This window comes from Cylas formicarius, unplaced genomic scaffold (genome assembly GCF_029955315.1).
Source record: "Cylas formicarius isolate icCylForm1 unplaced genomic scaffold, icCylForm1.1 PGA_scaffold_2__14_contigs__length_35257938, whole genome shotgun sequence".
NCBI lineage: Eukaryota > Metazoa > Arthropoda > Insecta > Coleoptera > Brentidae > Cylas > Cylas formicarius.
Genome location: NW_026844319.1, coordinates 23,153,748 through 23,172,318, shown reverse-complemented (window position 1 = coordinate 23,172,318; position 18,571 = coordinate 23,153,748). Strand labels below are relative to the sequence as shown.

Here is an 18,571-nt window from a genome sequence, read left to right as displayed (position 1 = left end):
TTTGGTCGTAAGCGCTACTGCATTCCTTTGATTTTTTGTATATTGAAAGATTCTGTGATCTATGCTGAAATGTCCAGCAAACGTCATCTAGGTTGTCATTTCGCCCAATACCGAAAGAAACGTCACTAATATGCGGAAAAAAGTATTATTTAATTAAAACTATTAATTCGGGTGCCCAAAAAAAAAATTGAGGTCGAGTTGAATGATGACCATTTGCGTCTTCAATTCCGATCGCTGAAGCTTAAAACCGAAAACGACAAAACTAAATGTGTGTCGGTTTCTCGCCAGCAGGATGAAAAAACTATTTTCAAAAATCGAGACGAAAATCGACAACACTTCCAAGGAAAGCAGCACGGTAGTGGGCAAAGTGTTTACTGTCGGCCGACAAACTGTGACCGTCGAGGAAGTGTTGGCAGAAGGTAAGACTTGCCAGGGGTCAGAGGGTTGAACTTTCACATTCAGGTTACCCATTTAGGTGGTTTCGCCATCGTCTACCTCGTGAAGGGCAACAACGGCGTTCGCTATGCTCTTAAACGAATGTACGTCAATAATGAGCAAGACCTTAATGTCGCCAAACGCGAAATTCAGATAACTGTAAGACATTCTTTAAATTGGAACAACTCATAGGTTAAAAAAATCATTTATTTCAGAGTAGCTTGAACGGGCACAAAAATATAATTGGCTATGTGGATTCTAGTTTAACTGCAACTGGCGGCGGGGTCTATGAAGTGCTTCTCCTGATGCCTTATTGTTCTGATAATGTTTTCAGTCTGATGAAAGCCCGTGGCAAGCCCAATTTTACAGAGGGCGAAGTTCTAACCATATTCTGTGATATTTGCGAAGCGGTGTCCCGGTTGCATCACTGCAAAACTCCCATTATTCATAGAGATTTAAAAGTAGAAAATATTTTGGTAGGGGACAATGGTAACTATGTGCTGTGTGACTTTGGTTCGGCCACTGCGCGGGTACTGAATCCGACTGACAAGGGGGTCGCTGTAGTAGAAGAAGAAATCAAGAGATACACGACTTTGAGCTACAGATCACCTGAAATGGTGGACATGTATTGCGGCAAGCCGATATCGACAAAAGCCGATATTTGGGTAAAAATTCTCTATGATTTTGTATGTATAAATACATTTACAAATTTAATTTTTGTTAGGCCCTAGGTTGCCTGTTATACAGGCTTTGTTATTTCTCTCTACCTTTTGGGGAAAGTACATTGGCAATTCAAAGTGGAAACTTTTTCATTCCAGACAACTCTCGGTATTCCAGGGGCGTGCATCAGCTCATTTGTATGTTACAAACGCAGCTGTTTTGTGAAGTTTGACCCTTAATTATTTATTTGTAGGTTTTATGTTGGAGCCTGATCCTGATAAACGTCCGGATATATATCAAGTCAGTTGCGTAGCGTTTCAATTGCTAGGAAAGGAAAACCCGGTTAAAAACTTAATGGTAGATAGATTTTATTTTGTTTGATTAAAATTTTATAATCACACTTTATAACCCTTATTAAAAAAGCAGATAACAATTTACAAACTAATCTTATTTGTAGAATTTTTGCTAAAAGCTAGTGGCTTATTAAACTATAGGAAACACATAAATTAAAATATATTAAGTGTGGGGTAATAACTTATAATAATTTAAAATGACCACATTTTTATGCCTAATATGTTTAATTGTTTTAACTCCATAGCATTTGAAGTACTGCCCTTTATTAATGTAGCAATTGGTTCTAACTAATAACTGGCCAATGTTTTTAATACTGAAAACTGAAATTAGCAAGATGAGCCTAAAAGTATTGATTGGCTGAAATTTTTACGCGTCGCAAAAAAATGAAAGGTAGCCTTGGCTATGTCAGGTAATGTTACACCCCCATCCGCCAGGGGTGATTTCAAGATATCAAAATTTCTAGATTAACTTATTCCAATTTAGTTCTAATGAACAAATTTGATGATTTTGTGAATTTAAAGTATATTTTTAAAAGGACGAGATCTTTGACCTAGCATATTAAATAGTGAAAATTTAAACCTCTGGCCTAGAAGCATTTAAATTCATTAACTTTTTTTTGCACACTAGGAAGATCTAGAAAATGTATATCAAACTAATCACTAAACTTAATCCATGTTTAATTTATTCCCCATAGCTTTGATACCTCTTTTTTAAAATTTTCATGATCACAGTCAAAGATTATGCATTAAAAATTTTTCTTCTTTTACTTCTTACTTACTATATATGTTTCCCAAAAATAGTAAAACGTCGTTAGAAAAGAGCGTTTTCGAAATTTTTAAAAAATATTTCCTATGTGATCGCCAATTTCCGATAACGGTGGTAACGAAATTCTTTGAATTAGAAATCCCCGACGCCTAACCTAGAAGATCTGCCCGTGCCTCTGTTCGAATCCGAACACAAGAAAGCGATTCAAATCAAGCCGGGCCTAAACAAATCCTCGACCGTCATGCCCCCCGCGGTGGAGGGGACGAGCGTGATGCCGCGGCAACGTCCCAAGGGAACCGCGGCGGCACCCCTCACCTTGAACAGTATCCCGTTGACGATCAGTCCAAGTCCCGGCTCGAAAAAGTCCCAGAGCCCCATCGCGACCGTATCTGCCCCAGGTAGCGGCGTTTCTTACGGTTCCGCCTTTCCGACACCTACCAGCTTTCCCGGTGATTATTTTCCGCAAACGCAGCAACCGTTCGATGCCCTTTTCCAGTCGTCCATCTATCCCGATCCTTTCCGAGATGACCCGTCGTCAGGGTCGCCCGCGGAGGCGGTAGTCAATGTGACGTCACCCGGATCCGGAGAGAACCAGCTGTTCGGATCCGGTAACCTGGGACGTCAGTCGTCCGGATCGGGGTTTACAGAGTCGACGAACTTTATATCTACAACTACACCTCCGTCGTCCCCGACGCTGTCGGTCCCGAAAGGTCACAGGAGAAACATGAGCGATACCACTGCTTTCAACAAGTGAGTTGTTGTTTCTGATAATTCTTTGGATCGGAATATTCAATCTGCGCATGCGTGAGTCATTTCACTCCTTGCGTTTGGAAGCTAAGATAAGTAATTATGTTCACAAAGAGCTTTTATAAATATTCTAAACGACTGGAAATTTTGCCCTTTAAGTCATGAAAATCGGCGCAAGGCGTTTGATTTCATAACGTTAACCATAATCACCAAACATAACTGTAAATATTTACTATAGAAAGATCGCCATTTAAAAAACTATGTGTTTAGGTTTTGGATAATGTTTTCATATTGATTCCTTATCTGGGTTTTCTATACTTCGGATTTTTTTTATTTTAAATCTTTTTAGTGTTAGCGAATTATTTCTACCAATAAATTATTTATAATAATTTCATATACGAAACGCGTGTTATTCCGCTATCGTATTACGACCCCTCGGGTTTTGTTTTCGACCAAATTATCGCGACCGATGATAAATTAAGAAACAAAAATTGCATCGTGTCTGCCGGGCTTAAGATGGCGTCAGCGTCGTTGTCATTTCAGGGTATTCGCAAGTGAAACGACCCTATTCTTGGCCCCGTTCGAGTCGTCCATTAAGCCAAGACCCCGCGATTCCCCTACCCAAGCTTGTACCAACGAAGTTACGAAACAGATGGCGCCAATGGGCAGCTCCGCCTCTACGACCGACGTGAGTCAGCCGTTGGGCGCAGACAGCAGATCTCTTTCGGCTGACGTGGCGGATTGGAACCCGTTTGAGGAACCCTCCTCGTTTGGTCACTTAACAGAGGACCATATTTTTGGCGCGGAATTTGACCGGATCAGAAGGGGCAGTCAGAGCAGTAAGGACCTGCGACTGTGAGAAATATCGTTCGCCTTAAACCTCCGTTACAGGTATTCAAGGGACGATGTCGACGGGAGAGCAGCCGGTTATAGAGGACCCGTTCGGTGGGGCACCTTTCAGCCTGCCGGCGCGGCCACGCGGCAAGCCGTCAAAGGCGCGGTTGCAGTCCTCAGGTAATACGACATAACTAACAGGGGTTCGGTTCTCTGCAAACCAGATGAAATCTTTGATTAGTTCAAACGTACATTGAAGAGTTCCTTTCGGCTTATTACCCCTATTTCCTATTTTATTCAAAGTTTTCCTTCGTCGTTTTTGACTGCATGGTATCCTATTAAGTTTTATGCATACTTATCATACGAAAATGTATATTTTCTTCCCATGTGTTTTACCATAAATCATAATCGATATTTTTGTGTACTTAAACCGGATAAAAATTATATGGATTTTGCCAAGTCATTCCAGGATCCAAGAGCCTGTAGCGAGAAATTTGAAAAGACAATTATTATACTAGTCATATATTGTGTATATTTAAGAAATTGAAAAAAAAGGAAAATTTATTATTTTTGAAAATCCCCATATTTTAATTTATCTTTTAGATTATTTAGGAGACGTACATGACAGATAAAATTGACTGAAACTGTTGAACATAAAATACTAAACTAAAAATGATAAGCGTTTCGCTCTAATTGAAAGTTTGCCCAAAAATATTCAAAATTTACCGGAAAACTACAGCAACCGCAACGAAGACGCAGTGTTGCCAATCACATCCGCGTACCTTTATTGCGGGGTTGGCACGAAAATGTCGGAGAATTTTGAATAAGTTTCCAAATTTCGAAAACAAATTTTCATTTATTTTTGAGAATTCATTGTCTAAATAAAACATCAAGGAAGTTCATTTGAATCACATACATTATGAAATAAAGTACTCGTTTGGTAATTTTTCTAAAATACACTTTCAATTGGCAACACTGTCGAAACATTACTGGTGTTTTGCGACTAGTTCGACTGGTTATCAGTCTCGCTTTCCAGTTCATTTATATTTTGGAACAGCATTTTTAGAAGTCTAAAAACTATCAATACGTGCGATCATGTTTTAAGTTCACTACGCATATCCACGGAATTCCATTTGTAAAAATTACTTTATACATACGCATCAAACCGACATTGTTATTGTGATTGTGCTAGAGTTAAATAAGAAAAGTTATCCTTGGATAGTTATGTATTTCGTGCAGCAATAAAGTTGCTTATCCAGTCAGTCCGGTCTGTTATTTTCCCCGAGTGTACGCTTAATTTCCCTGCTCTCTAAAAATGGCTGTTCCAGAATGTCGGTGGTGGGTTTTATTACTAACGAGTCGGCGCTTGAACAGTCCCACCGTCCTTATATTTGAAACAGCCCTTTTAGTCCGTCCCGTTTTCAGTTCAGTAGATAAGTCAATAGAGTTCTAGAACAAAAAAAAAGCAAAAACACTCGTGTCGACATTTTCGCACCTTTCATATGGTATATTCAAATATGTCTCATATACCGGGTACTAAGGATTTTGCTGCCCCTAATGGCAACGAGTGATCTTTATCTTGTTTTCTTTTTCCTTGAGAACGGTCTTTGCTTTTCTACTCAGTAAATAATAATAAAAAAACGTCCTTTCTTGAAGACAGAAGAGTCCGAAAAACAAGGGATTTAGTTCGACGAATATGTTTTTCTGAAAAACCACTTTAAATAATATTTCTTATCGATGAAGAAAGACTCCCTATAGTGCTAACATTGGGAATACATCGGAATCTCTATCCCACACATGTGTACCGAGTGATTCGTTAGTGGCGGTTAGGCAATAAAACCATTTCCATTTGAAGAAAATTTTAAATATCCCCTCCCCCACTCGGGATAGCTTCAACCAGTATGATGGTTTATTTCTTTCTTAGACAAGGCGGAGAAACTTTTTGGTACTTTAGTCGTGAGAAGTTCTAGGTACTAGGAGTTTTTAAATGTGACGCCCTATTTCGTTCGCCAACCTAACTCCTATAATATTCCATCCACTAATGAGGCACGCGGTACAATAACTATTGAGACAGTAACACAAACCGTTGCAGTCTTGCGTAGTACAATCAGAGACTTGCGTTTCTATTTCAGCTTACGCGGCGAAAAACGTTCCGGAACCTCTAATAGAGGAAAGCGCGACCGACAATTATTCGCCGGAAAGGCAGGTCTTCTCGTCGGAGGGCGAAGCCCCCCTAATAACGACCGAGACCGAGAGCGACCTAGACACGTCCCCGTCGTACGTAAAACCTCCCTTGGAGAATAGGTCCAAATACGAGAAACTCATCCAAGGCGTATACGACGCCAGTTCGGATAGTAGCGACCACGAAAACGCTAATAATAAACCGAAAAAGAAACGCAAAGCGAATATCACGGAAAAGTCGCTTGTCAAGGGTTCCCACCCGAAAGGGGTGGAGTCGGACGACGATTCCATAGGTTCGGCGAGCGATTTGAGGTTAGACGATGACATAGTGCCGGCTCCGATACTTACCGGCGAGACCGTGAGTCAGAGTATAAAAACCTGCGGGTCGTCTGCGTATCACGCGGAATGCGAAAGTATGGCAGCTCCGGACGAGGATAGTGACGGTAGAATGATTAAGGCAAAACAAAAGCGCGGCGTCAAAATGGCGGCCGCGCCGTCGGAGGATATGCTGTTTATTGGACACCAGTATGGCGATCGACCTTTGCTAATGGACGACGAGCTGGATTCCGATTGCGAGGTCCAAACCGGACCGAAATGGTCCAAGGACAAAGGTCCGACGGCGGGTTTGTGGATACCGCCTTCGAGTAGCTTTGAAGATCACGCGGACGTGTTCGCGATGGCGCCGTTCGGTAGAACGAGGACCAGGAAGGTCAACCAAAAGCCAAAACTCGCAGCCAAGACTTGCTTAAATCCGTTTCTATCGCCGGACTTTCATACCAGCGACCAACTAGTGGACGTTCCGCCCACTATTAGCTCGAATATCAGCGTGCATAAAACACCATCTCTGAATTTCGAATCTAATTTTAACAATTGCAATACTTTGATCGTCTCGGATCCGGGTTTTAAGTTCCCCGCGTTGGAAGAGTATGCGAAACTCAAAAAGGATAAGAGAAAAGATAAAGAGCAGAAATCCAAATACTGCCTAATGGATGACAGTGTCTCGGACGAGACCAGTAATCTGACTTCCCCAAAGCTTATAAGGATTGCGAAAACGTCCGGCGGCTCGAAGAAATCGAGCCAAAAATCGAAGAGAACGCCAACGAAATTGAGGCTGGATGAGGGATTTAGCAACATGAGCTTCGAAGACTTTCCCTCCGACGATCGGGAGGTTATCCACGACTCGGAACTGCCATTTGAGGTGGTCCGCAGCCCAGAGCAGGAGGATGGAAGACGCCCGATAGACGTTAAAAGAAAAGCGAACCCGTTCTATCATAATGTTTGATTTATGTCCCCTCCAGAGATTCGTCTTCGGTTTTGGTAAGGAAAAATGGCTGTAATCGTTTAATACGGATGTATAGGATTTAGGAGAGAAAATAGTTTTTCTATATAGAGTATATCATAGAGTATTTTTAACTCACCGTTGCAGACTATCCCAGCTTAAATAGGACGCTGTTGTAGCGAAAACTTTTTTTTTGTTTCGACAGGTTTATATTTTTCACGTTTATGCTTATTATTTCTCAAATCGATCGATTCCTTCTTATCCCAGCAGTATTATTAACACTGAAATTGTGATTACAAATATACTATTTTCACTCAACTGGCATCTTTACATTTTCGTTCTATCCTACGCAATCGATGCACCCTCGTATGCGCCATCAGGACACCGCTATAGCATACGAAAGAGCGTAAGTGTAAAGCTACCTATTCCACAAAAATATATTTATGACCGCGTCATTTAAGAATTGACGTTATGTTAATTGAAATTGCCTTGAAATGTAATTTTGTAATAAGATTTATTTAAAAATAAAGATATATATACACCATGTACGTTATTGAAAATAATGTTGATTGTAACTTTTTTCTCGCTTTCTAATACTGTTATTTCTTCGCATAGAGCTTTAACACAAAACTGCTGCAGTGAATATTGTGTGCCTCGTTTGCGCTTTAATATGCAGGGTGTTTTAAAAATGGCATGGCATTATTTAATGAGCAAATCTCGTCACCAGCCTGGGCACGAAATGAGCATTTTGTTGGTGAAATTTGGATAGAGGTTCCATCTTCTGTCCCAGGTTGAAAATCATCATGGCAATCTTGTTGACAGCCGCTCTAAATAGCTCAGCTGCTGCAGCCGAACCAGTCCCTAATCACCAAGTTTCCTCTTTTTGATTTTTATAAGAATTTCCGACTCACATCTCATCCTTTTGAGATCATTTCTGTCCATGATATCTGCAAAATCCTTCTGTAATACCAGAGGTCAAACACAAGTCCGTGTTGGTAAAGAACTTTTCAAGCCTAACAAACGCTGATCGTGCAGTTTCAATTCATAATTTTATTTCTTTGGTCTGATCTACGTTTGAAGTTATTCCCAAGTACTTGTACGAGTCCACTCTTTCAATGTTCATGTTGTTTACTACTATATAGATATTTATGCTTGGTGATTTAGTAATGATCATAAATTTAGTTTTGTTAAGGTGGATCTTTGGACCATATTCATTGCAGCATGTATTTATTCGATTCATTAGGTTTTGCAAGTTGACGATGCTATCTAAAAAAGTATTAACACTGGCCGGCCACTTTGTTCTGTAATATGGATTGGTGATAATACTGACGAAATTTGTTTCCTCAGTAGTCTTTAGAATCCATTTATACTTTAGAAGATAAGATTTTATCTAACTTCAACTTTGGGGTTCAAAAATATTAAGGGGTGTCACACTCCTTTTGCCTTGGTTCTGTTATGGATTTTTGTTGAAATCAGTTGGTACAAACAACAAAGTAAAAAACTATTGTTATAAATATAAATTTAATACTAGACCTATCTTAGCTAAGTACACTTGGCAATAATTGCTTAAACTGGCAATTAAACAAAAAAGGTGATATTGACAAATTGGTGCTTATAAAACACTAAATAAATGGCAAGATTCCAGCATCTTCCCCCATTACTAAAAATTTAGTGATTAATGCTAGAATTTTGCAAATAAATCTCCTAAAAAAATGTGTGTATATTCTAGTATCCAATACTCATACCTTATTATCTTAAAATACTAATTGTGTAAGTTCAGTCAGCATTTTCGTAATTAAAAAAAGTGTAAAATCTTATTAGATAAAAAATACTTTTGTACTTGGAATGATTAAGTTTCAATTTAAAATGTGAAGGTTAATCACGTCTTCTGGTCATTAGTATATTCAACCAGCTAGCAAAGAGGAATACAATCCATGAAAAAGCAGATGCAATTACTCCCAGCACCAAAGCCAGTCCAGTATTGAGGAAACCATTGCGAGATGCATTGACACTATCAAGCTGCATGTAGTCCATGAAATCAAAAATGCCTTGGCAATAAAGTCTACCATGGATAACAGGCAAGGCGGTTCCATCCACACCCAAGAGTATTTCCAGAACTTTTCTGTACTCGGTGCAGGTGGAGTAGAATCCATCCAGAAATATAGAAAAATGCACAAGAGCATAAACAAAGAAAAAAACTGATATGGCGGATACGACTATCCAAAACGTCCGAGGCAACGGGCTTATGTCCTCCTGAGCTATGGTTTGTATCCTTACTGCTTCACCAGGTCTAAAATTTTGGTAATTGATTTTCAAAGTTTGACACAAAGTACACTTACTCAGTCTTTGCTATCACAGTCCTAGTAGTTGTCATACGTGGGGCTTTAGTAGTAAACAAAACTCTATATCCGTGAAAACAAGTCAGACATATGCAACAAAAGACATAAATCAAAGGTCCAAAAGTGACCCAAATACATGGCGCTTGATCGCCACCTAGAAACGTTGATGGGGTATTTAATCCGTACAAGATGCAACTGCAGTTTTTGCCGATGCATTTATCTAGTGTATGATACCAATGGCCCCATGTTATGCCCATGGTAATACTAGCCACAGCCCCCGCTATGGCACAGAGGGTGTAGCTCACGGCCAGCTTCTTTTCGACTGCTAACTGATCCATTTTAATCTTTTCGGGTTTGGCAACAAAATAATCTCATATGAGTTTTAACATAAAATTGAAAATAAAGTTGCAAATAGAAGTAATAAATAAACAAATCAGAGAACAATGGCCGTCAGACTAATGGTGCTGTAATCTATGCTTCAGTAACATTGGGCTGTTTTATCGAATCACATGTTATGGAAAGGTTCAAAACTCTACCGATGAAAATTGTTGATCGACATAGAACATTTTAATTTCGATTCAACTTTTTCCAGTACCCCAAACTGTATCTATTATATCCGATGCATGCGCCCGTTCAAATAACTCGGTTGCGACATCTTGGGCGTGAAAGTTTAAATGATTATTTAAAGTTTTTCTTTAAATTTACCAATGTCAGAAAAATGAACCGAACTCTAGCCTATTTCGACACGAATCGACTTGTGGGGACACAACATTGCGCACGTTATTGGAATTCGAATGAATAATTTTAAACACGTTAATCTCGGGGCGCGTCATCACGCTTAACCTGACGTCATCAGCGGTCCCGGTCCAAACGATTTATTCCAAATAAGCATTTTAAGTCTCCCAAACGATCAATAAAAACAACGTTTGAAGCGGTTGTGTGGCTTTGACGGAGTTTTATGCAGGGGAACGTGGAGCCAAATTTCATCTTCGTATTTATCAATCCGGTCTATCAATTGTATACGATAAAATCATCGTGTACGGCGATATACACGATTCCCCCAAAAAAAGCGCACCGACCAAATAATCCGGTCGCTTAGGGGAGGGCTAGTATTGATCGTCCGCGAATAGTCCGCGAGGGTATACAAGCGCGCTCTTCCCCCACAACCAGTGTGTGTCGGACGGGCGTCACGGCGCGTCCACTTTGTTACACGGGCGAAATAATGTCGTAAACGGGTGACATCGTTTAATATAACGGACCGTCCGATGTCGTCGATTTCGGCACAGGGCGTCGTGGAACGCGCCTCCGCGGAGCTCTCCAAACGTATCAACGGCCTGGGCCTGAGAGGTAGCAAGCACCACTCCTCCAAGGGCAGCGTTATGGAACGCGTGACGAACGTCTTCTGCGGCAGCAGCAATAACGCCGTCGGGGCGCCCGAAAAACCGTCCAGGCTGTTGTCGTCGCGTGGTCATCACCATAAACCGCCCCCGACCTCGCACCCCGTCAATCGGAAACCGAAGCAGTTACCCTCGTACCTAACGTGGGATCAGCTGATGACGGACGACAAATTTTTGGTCCGCTTCTTTCTTTATTTCAGTCCCTGCGAGAGGTGCGTGTTGGCGCAAGTGTGTGCGAAGTGGCGAGACGTACTGTACAGGTACCCGAAGTACTGGACCGGTTTGGTGCCTGTATTACAGTGTCGCGAGATGAAGGGGTCTCAGGGAAATGAGCGTGCACGCTTATATTCGTCTCTGTTGAGGCGCGGGTTTCACAGTTTATGTTTGGTCGGGGCGAACGACGAGGACGTGCTGGATTTGATAAACACGTTCCCGTTGGCGTCCAAACACATACACGTGTTAAATTTGCGATGCTCGAGCGTCACGGACCGCGGACTCGAATCTCTGATGGATCATTTGCAGGTAAGGGAATAAAGAACCCTTTCTAACAACAACCCGCGAACCCTACTTAGATATAGAAAAAAATTACGGATTACACAGGAAGGAACTGTTCATTTTGGTCAGCGTTCAAAGATTTATTTAAAATTCTAAACATCACATTCACATTCTAAACACGCTCTTTCCTAAATAAAAACGCGCAAAAATCGGCAGAATAACTATCATTATTGCTTAAAAATCATACCTAACTTTATACGTTACCTAAACTAGCCATAAAGGCCGGTATAAATAAAGTTAAAATTGCGAAAGATGATTGTGATAAGAGATCCGAATGGGTTGTCCCTGTCTGCGTTCCAAGAACCTCGTCGGGTACGCGTGAATCGGAGCGTGATTACCGATGCTGGAAGACGATGAACGCTTCGTACTATAAAAGGGAGCACTGCTCATAATAGACGCAGTCAGTCGAACAGTAAGGCCGTTGAGCGCCTTAGTGAATGCCAGCGTGTGAGTGATTTAATTTCACCAACGCGTTTAAGGAACCCAAACGATCAAATGTTGACAAATTTAAACCAACCACAATTTATTTAAAAAATAGTTTTTTTTAATCTTAATTGGAAATTTTTCGTTTTTGATGCAGACAATTTCTGCAAAACATTTCTACGGATTGTCGTCTCCGATAATCGATACAGCTATAAAGCGTCGGTCGAGGCGACTTTGGCAAAGGAAAAAGGTGCTGATCGGAATTTGGGACCCTTGCCAGGACTCGCGAGATCGATTTACGACGGAAATTATTGTACCCATCGCCAGCCGAAAACCTTAACACACGCGGTTTTCCCACTCCGTGGACGAACAAAAATCCGTGTACCAAATTAAGTGCTAACTTTATTTTTATTTTAGAACGCTATTAGGAAAGTAGTAGTATTTTTCATGCTAATTAAGATCTTAATCTAATTAACAATCTTGGGACGTATCGAATGTGGTTTTAATTTGAAATAAACATTTATTTACTAAATTTAAAAATGTATAAGGCGCTTCATTCTGGATTCGTGATAATTAAGTATTTCAGAGTAGGTAGTAAAAAAACGAGATTAAAGTTTAAAGACATTTTGTTCGATATAATAGATTTTTGAGCATATTTAAATACACATTTTTGCAGCGTTTAAAACTATTCTGTCATGTTCCTGAGCAGAATATGCAAGAACAATCTTCTGACGCATCGAATGGGGTTATTTTTAATTTTAAATCAATTTTTTGATTTTAATCAGCTTGTAAGTCCGACTACTTTGTTAATTTAATAGATATGGTTCCTCTAAAAATAAAAAAAAATAGCAATAGTCCGCACTTCGTGGTATACCGGGTATAATCCGACATTTAGCAAGAATAGATTTTTCATTGGAACGTTCGACGTCATTCGCGTTTTCAAGGTCAACAAATTATCGCGGCACAGAATTATCGACGAACGGTAATGAATAATAACAAAAGATGAACATTGGAAACAGAAAAAAAAACTTCTTCAAGTCACATTTTGATTCATCACACGATTTACTAACAAACAAAAATCTTTAGTTTAGTTCTGCCGAAAAAATGCCGCATGTTAATTTTTGAACGCATCAAGGCCTTATCGGCCCAAAACGGGATTTAAAATGATAGGTCTCATTCACTGACAGCGAGTTTTGAAATGTCTCGCCCGTGAGACACAAGAATGTCCTTTTTTTTACGCTGGCTTCAAAATTGCTTGCAGATATCTACAGCTATATTGCTTACCTATATTTAATAAATTATTAAGAAAAATGTAAACGTTATCTACAAAAAACAAAGTAAAGAATTAAATGGTCAAAATGTTTTAATTATTATTTTAATTATTAATTTTTATTTAGAACTGGAACGAAAACTTTTTTTTCTACTCCCGTCTGTAAAACCCCTAATTACCCACTGATCTAGCGTGCGGGAAGCGTCACTTTACCACGTCAGTTTCGTTCCCCATGAATGCGAGCCACTTCGGACATTTCCGGGATTTTACCGCACGGATTTGGGAGTAATCGGATGTTTTCGAAGATATTTCCCATGCTTTGAATTTTGTTTTGCGAAAATGTACCCAAAAACTAACGGTCGTAGAAAAAGTATAGTATGCAACACGTTCGGTAAACTTTTTAACTCACTCGTTTATTAAAAACTCGCTCCGCTCGTGTCAAATAGACTCGTGAGTCAAATTCCTTATTGCCACTTGTTGCATAATATACTATTACTACTTATTTTTAAATCATAAAAACTAAACGTAAGACTGTAACAAACTGTAACACACGACGTATGTTCCTCTCACATAAGCTTTACTTTTTTATGGCAGGCTCTCTACGAACTAGAGCTGGCCGGCTGTAATGAAATCACTGAGGCAGGTCTGTGGGCGTGTCTCAATCCGCGTATCGTCTCGCTCACGCTTACCGATTGCATCAATGTGGCGGATGAGGCGGTGGGCGCGGTCGCCCAGCTCTTGCCCGCCCTCTACGAGTTTCAGCTGCAGGCGTATCACGTGACGGACGTCGCTTTGGGCTATTTCTCACCGAAACAGAGCAACACGCTAGGCGTACTGAGACTTCACTCGTGTTGGGAGATCACTAATCACGCGGTCGTCAACATAGGTGAGAAAAACTATTCAAGTATAACGGAGTAATTTCTGTGTCCAAAGCTTCGCGTTTGCGTACAACGGTCTAAACATAACCTCGTATTCTAACCTCATCACATTCTACGATTTTAACTTAGAAGCTTACCAGATGAGCTAGGTGACAGTCTAGTAGCCTATGACATTAAGGGAAAATTGGTGAAGTCGATCTAAACTGATATAGTGGCAACAACGCGGCCAATTTTAACGTAGAAAGAAAACGGCTTCTTGTTTAAGAGAACGAGGTATTCTCGATGTTTGATTAATTTATTTAGAGTTCTCCAAACGACATACCGTTTTTACGACATAATCCGGTATTTAACCTTAGTAAGTTTTTATAAAGGTCTATCCGCAGACCTACCTCACTTCAGTTTCTCTTTGTAACCCTTAATAAATAAATTCACAATTCCACAATGACGTTCCAGAACCGTACTTCGGTACTTCATGCTTACAAATGTTGATAGCTGACAGATTTGTGTAGAGTTTCATCGGTGGGATTCCTCGATTATTATTAGTCAATGCAGTGAAAAATCCATTCTTACTTTTAAATGCAACATACGGGTCTTAAACTTATTGCCAAGTCAAAACCATAAAAGGTTGTAAAAGCGGTATATCGTTTAGAAAATTCTACCAATATATTTGTAATAAAAATAATTTATAGTAATCTAACGTGTTAAAACAAAGTACCGAAAAAAGCATACAAACTGATACTAAAAATAATTAAGTCTTTGCTAACGTAAAACTATATTAAAAAAAAAACTTTAAATACTAACTAATCAAAACTAACCTACTTTTATTATTTTTCGAGAAGAGGAAAAATTTAAAATTTTCTTTTTAAAATATATAAAAATAATAATCATATAACAATATTTTAAATGCTGTACTTACCCAAAATCTTTTTCCAGTTACACATACCTTTTTGCCACCAAATGCAAAGCAACACAAGAATTAGCCATTAGCCACTAAGATCAAAGGATAACCCATTGAAATGATTTCGCAAAAACAACCGTTAACAAACGAGTTACCCCCAAAAAAATCTAAATGACAGGTAGAAACATTGAGAAATAATTTAAACAATCCCTTTTTAATGTTATCTTTCACTATTAACGTGTTTGACAAAGAAAACAATTCCCACTACTATATTTTAACATAAAAGTTTTTTTTTTCTCAAACCACTTTGTGACTCTTAGTTCCGGCACGAAAATTACCCGGGTGCACGTAGACACTCCTAAAAGTATACGACCGTTGTCAACGGCGCGGCATAAATCCCAACCCCTTGAGCTATAATCCGGATTTTCCAAACAATGGGGCAGTTTAGCCTGAATGGAGGGTAACGAAACGAGGACGATTCGATTAATTACAGTTAATTTTGAAGCAATTTGCGCTCAGGGCGGGTTTAAAGGCACTGCGACAGAATCCTGATGGCAGGACATCCAAAATTCATTATTGCGTTGTATTAATTCAATATCAAAATAATTTTTAGGGCCGTTTTAAGAAGAAACAGCAGATACTATGCATTTTACACAACAGTTGTCAAAGAATTAATTTTTTACACAACCCAAATTTCATTAGATTCAAAAATCAAACAAACTCAATACCACTCAATACAAGACAATTGCGACTTTTGATGATCTTAAAAACTGTAAAGTGTAGAAAATGGTCACCCTGAACAAATTAGATCCCCGCATGTATATGTTAATATGGATCAAAAATGTACGTACATTGCACAGACAGTTTTGTCTGGGTTGTACCTATATTAAAGATATTATAAAAACAAGTAAAATGTCAAATAAGACAGCGAAATACGGATCATTTAATAAAAATTATAAACATACCGAAAATTGTATTTCCCGAACTTTGTAGAGTTGCTCTCGTTTTTCATGGTCTCATTTGTCACCTTGCTTGTTCTCTAACGATGGTTTATGATAGTATATTATTAAACCTTTTCCACGCTGTACCTTAATATAAACGGGTCCAAAAACATACTGTATATGCGCGATTTCGGATCAACACTTAACGACCGTTTTGGTTCTAGTGCATTCCTTACCGAACCTGACTGTCCTCAGCCTCTCAGGGTGTAGCAAAATAACAGATGAGGGTGTGGAACTGATCGCGGAGAATCTACAGAAGCTGCGTGCTCTGGACCTGTCCTGGTGCCCACGTATCACCGACGCTGCCTTGGAGTACATAGCCTGCGACCTGAACCAGCTGGAGGAGCTCACGCTCGACAGGTAAAGTCGTGACGACAGGTGCCGTGAAAAACGCCCACAAGCGAATTGTTTTTAAGGTGTGTTCACGTGACTGACATAGGAATAGGATATATATCGACGATGCTGTCGCTCCAAGCGTTGTATCTGCGCTGGTGCGCCCAGATAAGGGATTTCGGTTTGCAGCACCTTTGCGGCATGCGCAATTTGCAGATACTATCTCTAGCAGGTACTAAACTAGAGCAGATGCGAACTATAGAGAAAACTAATAAAAAAGAGAGTTGTAGATACCCGTAGTAAATATCGTCCTAATTTTCTGACGTTTAGTTGTTGGAAGTTATCCTAAATTATAGAAAAAACTGCTTTAAAATACAGTGTTTCCCAATTTATCCCACTATATTTAAAATTTATTAAAAATAAATATGAAATAAGCAATAATTAGGAACTACGTACTCAGAATTTATAAATCACGAAATTGTGAAACTTTTATTAGTCGCTTTTATAATAGTGGAGCTGGATTATAGCAACATTTCCATCTCCTCTTTTCTAATGTAAACTAAACAAATAATAAAACAAACCTACTATATGCGTATGCATGTATGTACTCTGCACACACAATGGATTTTAATTATTCGAGAAGGAATCTCAGTGGGGGAAAAGAAATACAATAACAGTACGTCTTCTACACCTTACTTTAAAATACCCAATTTATGCGACGATTCGATCCGGCCGGCTTCATTAAACATTTTTCAGATACTTTAGTCACGGGTTGGAAACGGTCGGATATTTTTAGAAGATATTTAAAACACTGACGTTTGTCAGTTCTGAAATGTCGAACCAAAATATTCGTTCTTTTTTTTAAATTTGTTAAATAGTAATTTTTTTGTGAGGGTATGGTATGCAACAATTTCTTCAGGCACGCGCTTATTAAATTGTAATTTAATAAAGCAGTGTATGAGATTTATAAACACTGCATATCGTACTTTTTCTGACTCTCATGAAACGTTCGAATTGACTCGCAACAGTGTTTAATGAACCTAACGTTTTAAAATGACACCTTGTGCACGCACACCTGATCAGTCGTATTTTAATTTCAATATTCAATAACCTTACTTTAAATTTACGTTTTTTTTTTGTTTTGGGACACTTTCGCTAAATATGACAAACAATACAATGGGTATTTTGTCTTCAAATGTAAAAATAATAATAAATCAATTAAATTAAAAGTTTTCCGTCCATCAGGAGTTTAATTAATTCTTCTAACCAAACGTTCTATACCTTTGTTCTACTATCCCAGCTGGTATCGATAAAGAAGAAAACGCATACATAACTCGTAACTAATTCAATTCAAATTTGGAATATCTGAGTTGCGCTATAGGCATCGCTCTCTTTTTATTAGGTGCCTCTGTGGGACGAACCCATCGCAATTTGAAATTTTAGGTTGTCCCCTTCTAACGTCGAGCGGCTTATCCAGCTTGATCCAGTTGCGGCACATGCGCGAGCTGGAACTGACAAATTGCCCGGGCGCTTCCCGCGAGCTTTTCGACTACCTTAGAGAACATCTCCCACGTTGCCTGGTTATAGAATAAGCGCAATATACTACCTTATAGCGCGCCGATATTTAAAACTCGCTAGACGATATTTACTGCTACCTGTCAAAGGGAGCGGACAGCGAACGCTATACAATGCTCATCACTGTTCTGTGCAATATGTCCGTATTATCATTCTGAGTTCGGCGGTTATTTGTGCAATACTAGTTAATCGTCTTAACAATCTGCGCGATATTGCGATCACTTTCTTTTTTATAAACTTGTTATATACAGAGTGACCACTTTTCCAATGGTATTGTATAAGGTTTGTGTATTTTGATGTTTTGTCTACAGGAGACGTTCCATTTAAAATTTTATTGTTTAGTTCAAAATTGCGACACCGTATAGAAAAACAAAAAACAAAGAAACGCATATATATATATATATATATATATATATATATATATATATATATATATATATATATATATATATATATATATATATATATATATATATATATATATATATATATATATATATATATTTATTTATTTATTTATATTATGCATTTCTTTGGTTCCTTGGTTCGCCTATACGGTGTCGCAATTTTCAGTCAGTTTTATAGTTTATAGCGTATTTGTTTTTTTGAATTTCGATTGATTCGTACAATTTTTTTTTCTAACGTTG

General features: G+C 38.9%; 3 protein-coding genes across 3 annotated transcripts; 2 read left to right on the top strand and 1 right to left on the bottom strand.

Annotated features, from left to right (window-relative positions):
* Window positions 1-99: 99 nt before the first annotated feature.
* On the top strand, window positions 100-8,958 carry LOC132698277 (uncharacterized). Its single transcript, XM_060664261.1, has 9 exons — window positions 100-419; window positions 476-594; window positions 651-1,100; window positions 1,160-1,292; window positions 1,349-1,452; window positions 2,351-2,964; window positions 3,505-3,800; window positions 3,853-3,975; window positions 5,928-8,958. Exons 1-9 carry the CDS (start codon window positions 293-295, stop codon window positions 7,256-7,258), a joined length of 3,297 nt encoding a protein of 1,098 aa, XP_060520244.1. The 5' UTR covers window positions 100-292; the 3' UTR covers window positions 7,259-8,958.
* A 147-nt stretch (window positions 8,959-9,105) lies between these two features.
* Window positions 9,106-10,336, bottom strand: LOC132698281 (uncharacterized). The gene is made up of 2 exons (XM_060664271.1): window positions 9,595-10,336; window positions 9,106-9,545 (listed from the first exon to the last, which is right to left on the bottom strand). The coding sequence occupies exons 1-2, from the start codon at window positions 9,930-9,932 to the stop codon at window positions 9,131-9,133; spliced, it is 753 nt and encodes a 250-aa protein (XP_060520254.1). The 5' UTR covers window positions 9,933-10,336; the 3' UTR covers window positions 9,106-9,130.
* A 233-nt stretch (window positions 10,337-10,569) lies between these two features.
* On the top strand, window positions 10,570-18,306 carry LOC132698013 (F-box/LRR-repeat protein 16). Its single transcript, XM_060663837.1, has 5 exons — window positions 10,570-11,513; window positions 13,834-14,125; window positions 16,181-16,376; window positions 16,433-16,581; window positions 17,793-18,306. The coding sequence occupies exons 1-5, from the start codon at window positions 10,860-10,862 to the stop codon at window positions 17,939-17,941; spliced, it is 1,440 nt and encodes a 479-aa protein (XP_060519820.1). The 5' UTR covers window positions 10,570-10,859; the 3' UTR covers window positions 17,942-18,306.
* Window positions 18,307-18,571: the final 265 nt, after the last annotated feature.

What these genes read in the sequence shown, in the direction of transcription:
- LOC132698277 (XM_060664261.1), top strand. Translation starts at nt 293, where the DNA reads ATGAAAAAACTATTTTCAAAAATCGAGACGAAAATCGACAACACTTCC. An exon ending in AACGCGAAATTCAGATAACT is followed by an intron (nt 595 to 650) that starts GTAAGACATTCT and finishes CATTTATTTCAG; the next exon opens with AGTAGCTTGAACGGGCACAA. An exon ending in CAGAAGGGGCAGTCAGAGCA is followed by an intron (nt 3,801 to 3,852) that starts GTAAGGACCTGC and finishes CCTCCGTTACAG; the next exon opens with GTATTCAAGGGACGATGTCG.
- LOC132698281 (XM_060664271.1), bottom strand. Translation starts at nt 9,932, where the DNA reads ATGGATCAGTTAGCAGTCGAAAAGAAGCTGGCCGTGAGCTACACCCTC. An exon ending in ACTGTGATAGCAAAGACTGA is followed by an intron (nt 9,546 to 9,594) that starts GTAAGTGTACTT and finishes CCAAAATTTTAG; the next exon opens with ACCTGGTGAAGCAGTAAGGA.
- LOC132698013 (XM_060663837.1), top strand. Translation starts at nt 10,860, where the DNA reads ATGTCGTCGATTTCGGCACAGGGCGTCGTGGAACGCGCCTCCGCGGAG. An exon ending in CTCTGATGGATCATTTGCAG is followed by an intron (nt 11,514 to 13,833) that starts GTAAGGGAATAA and finishes TTTTTATGGCAG; the next exon opens with GCTCTCTACGAACTAGAGCT. An exon ending in GCAGATACTATCTCTAGCAG is followed by an intron (nt 16,582 to 17,792) that starts GTACTAAACTAG and finishes TTGAAATTTTAG; the next exon opens with GTTGTCCCCTTCTAACGTCG.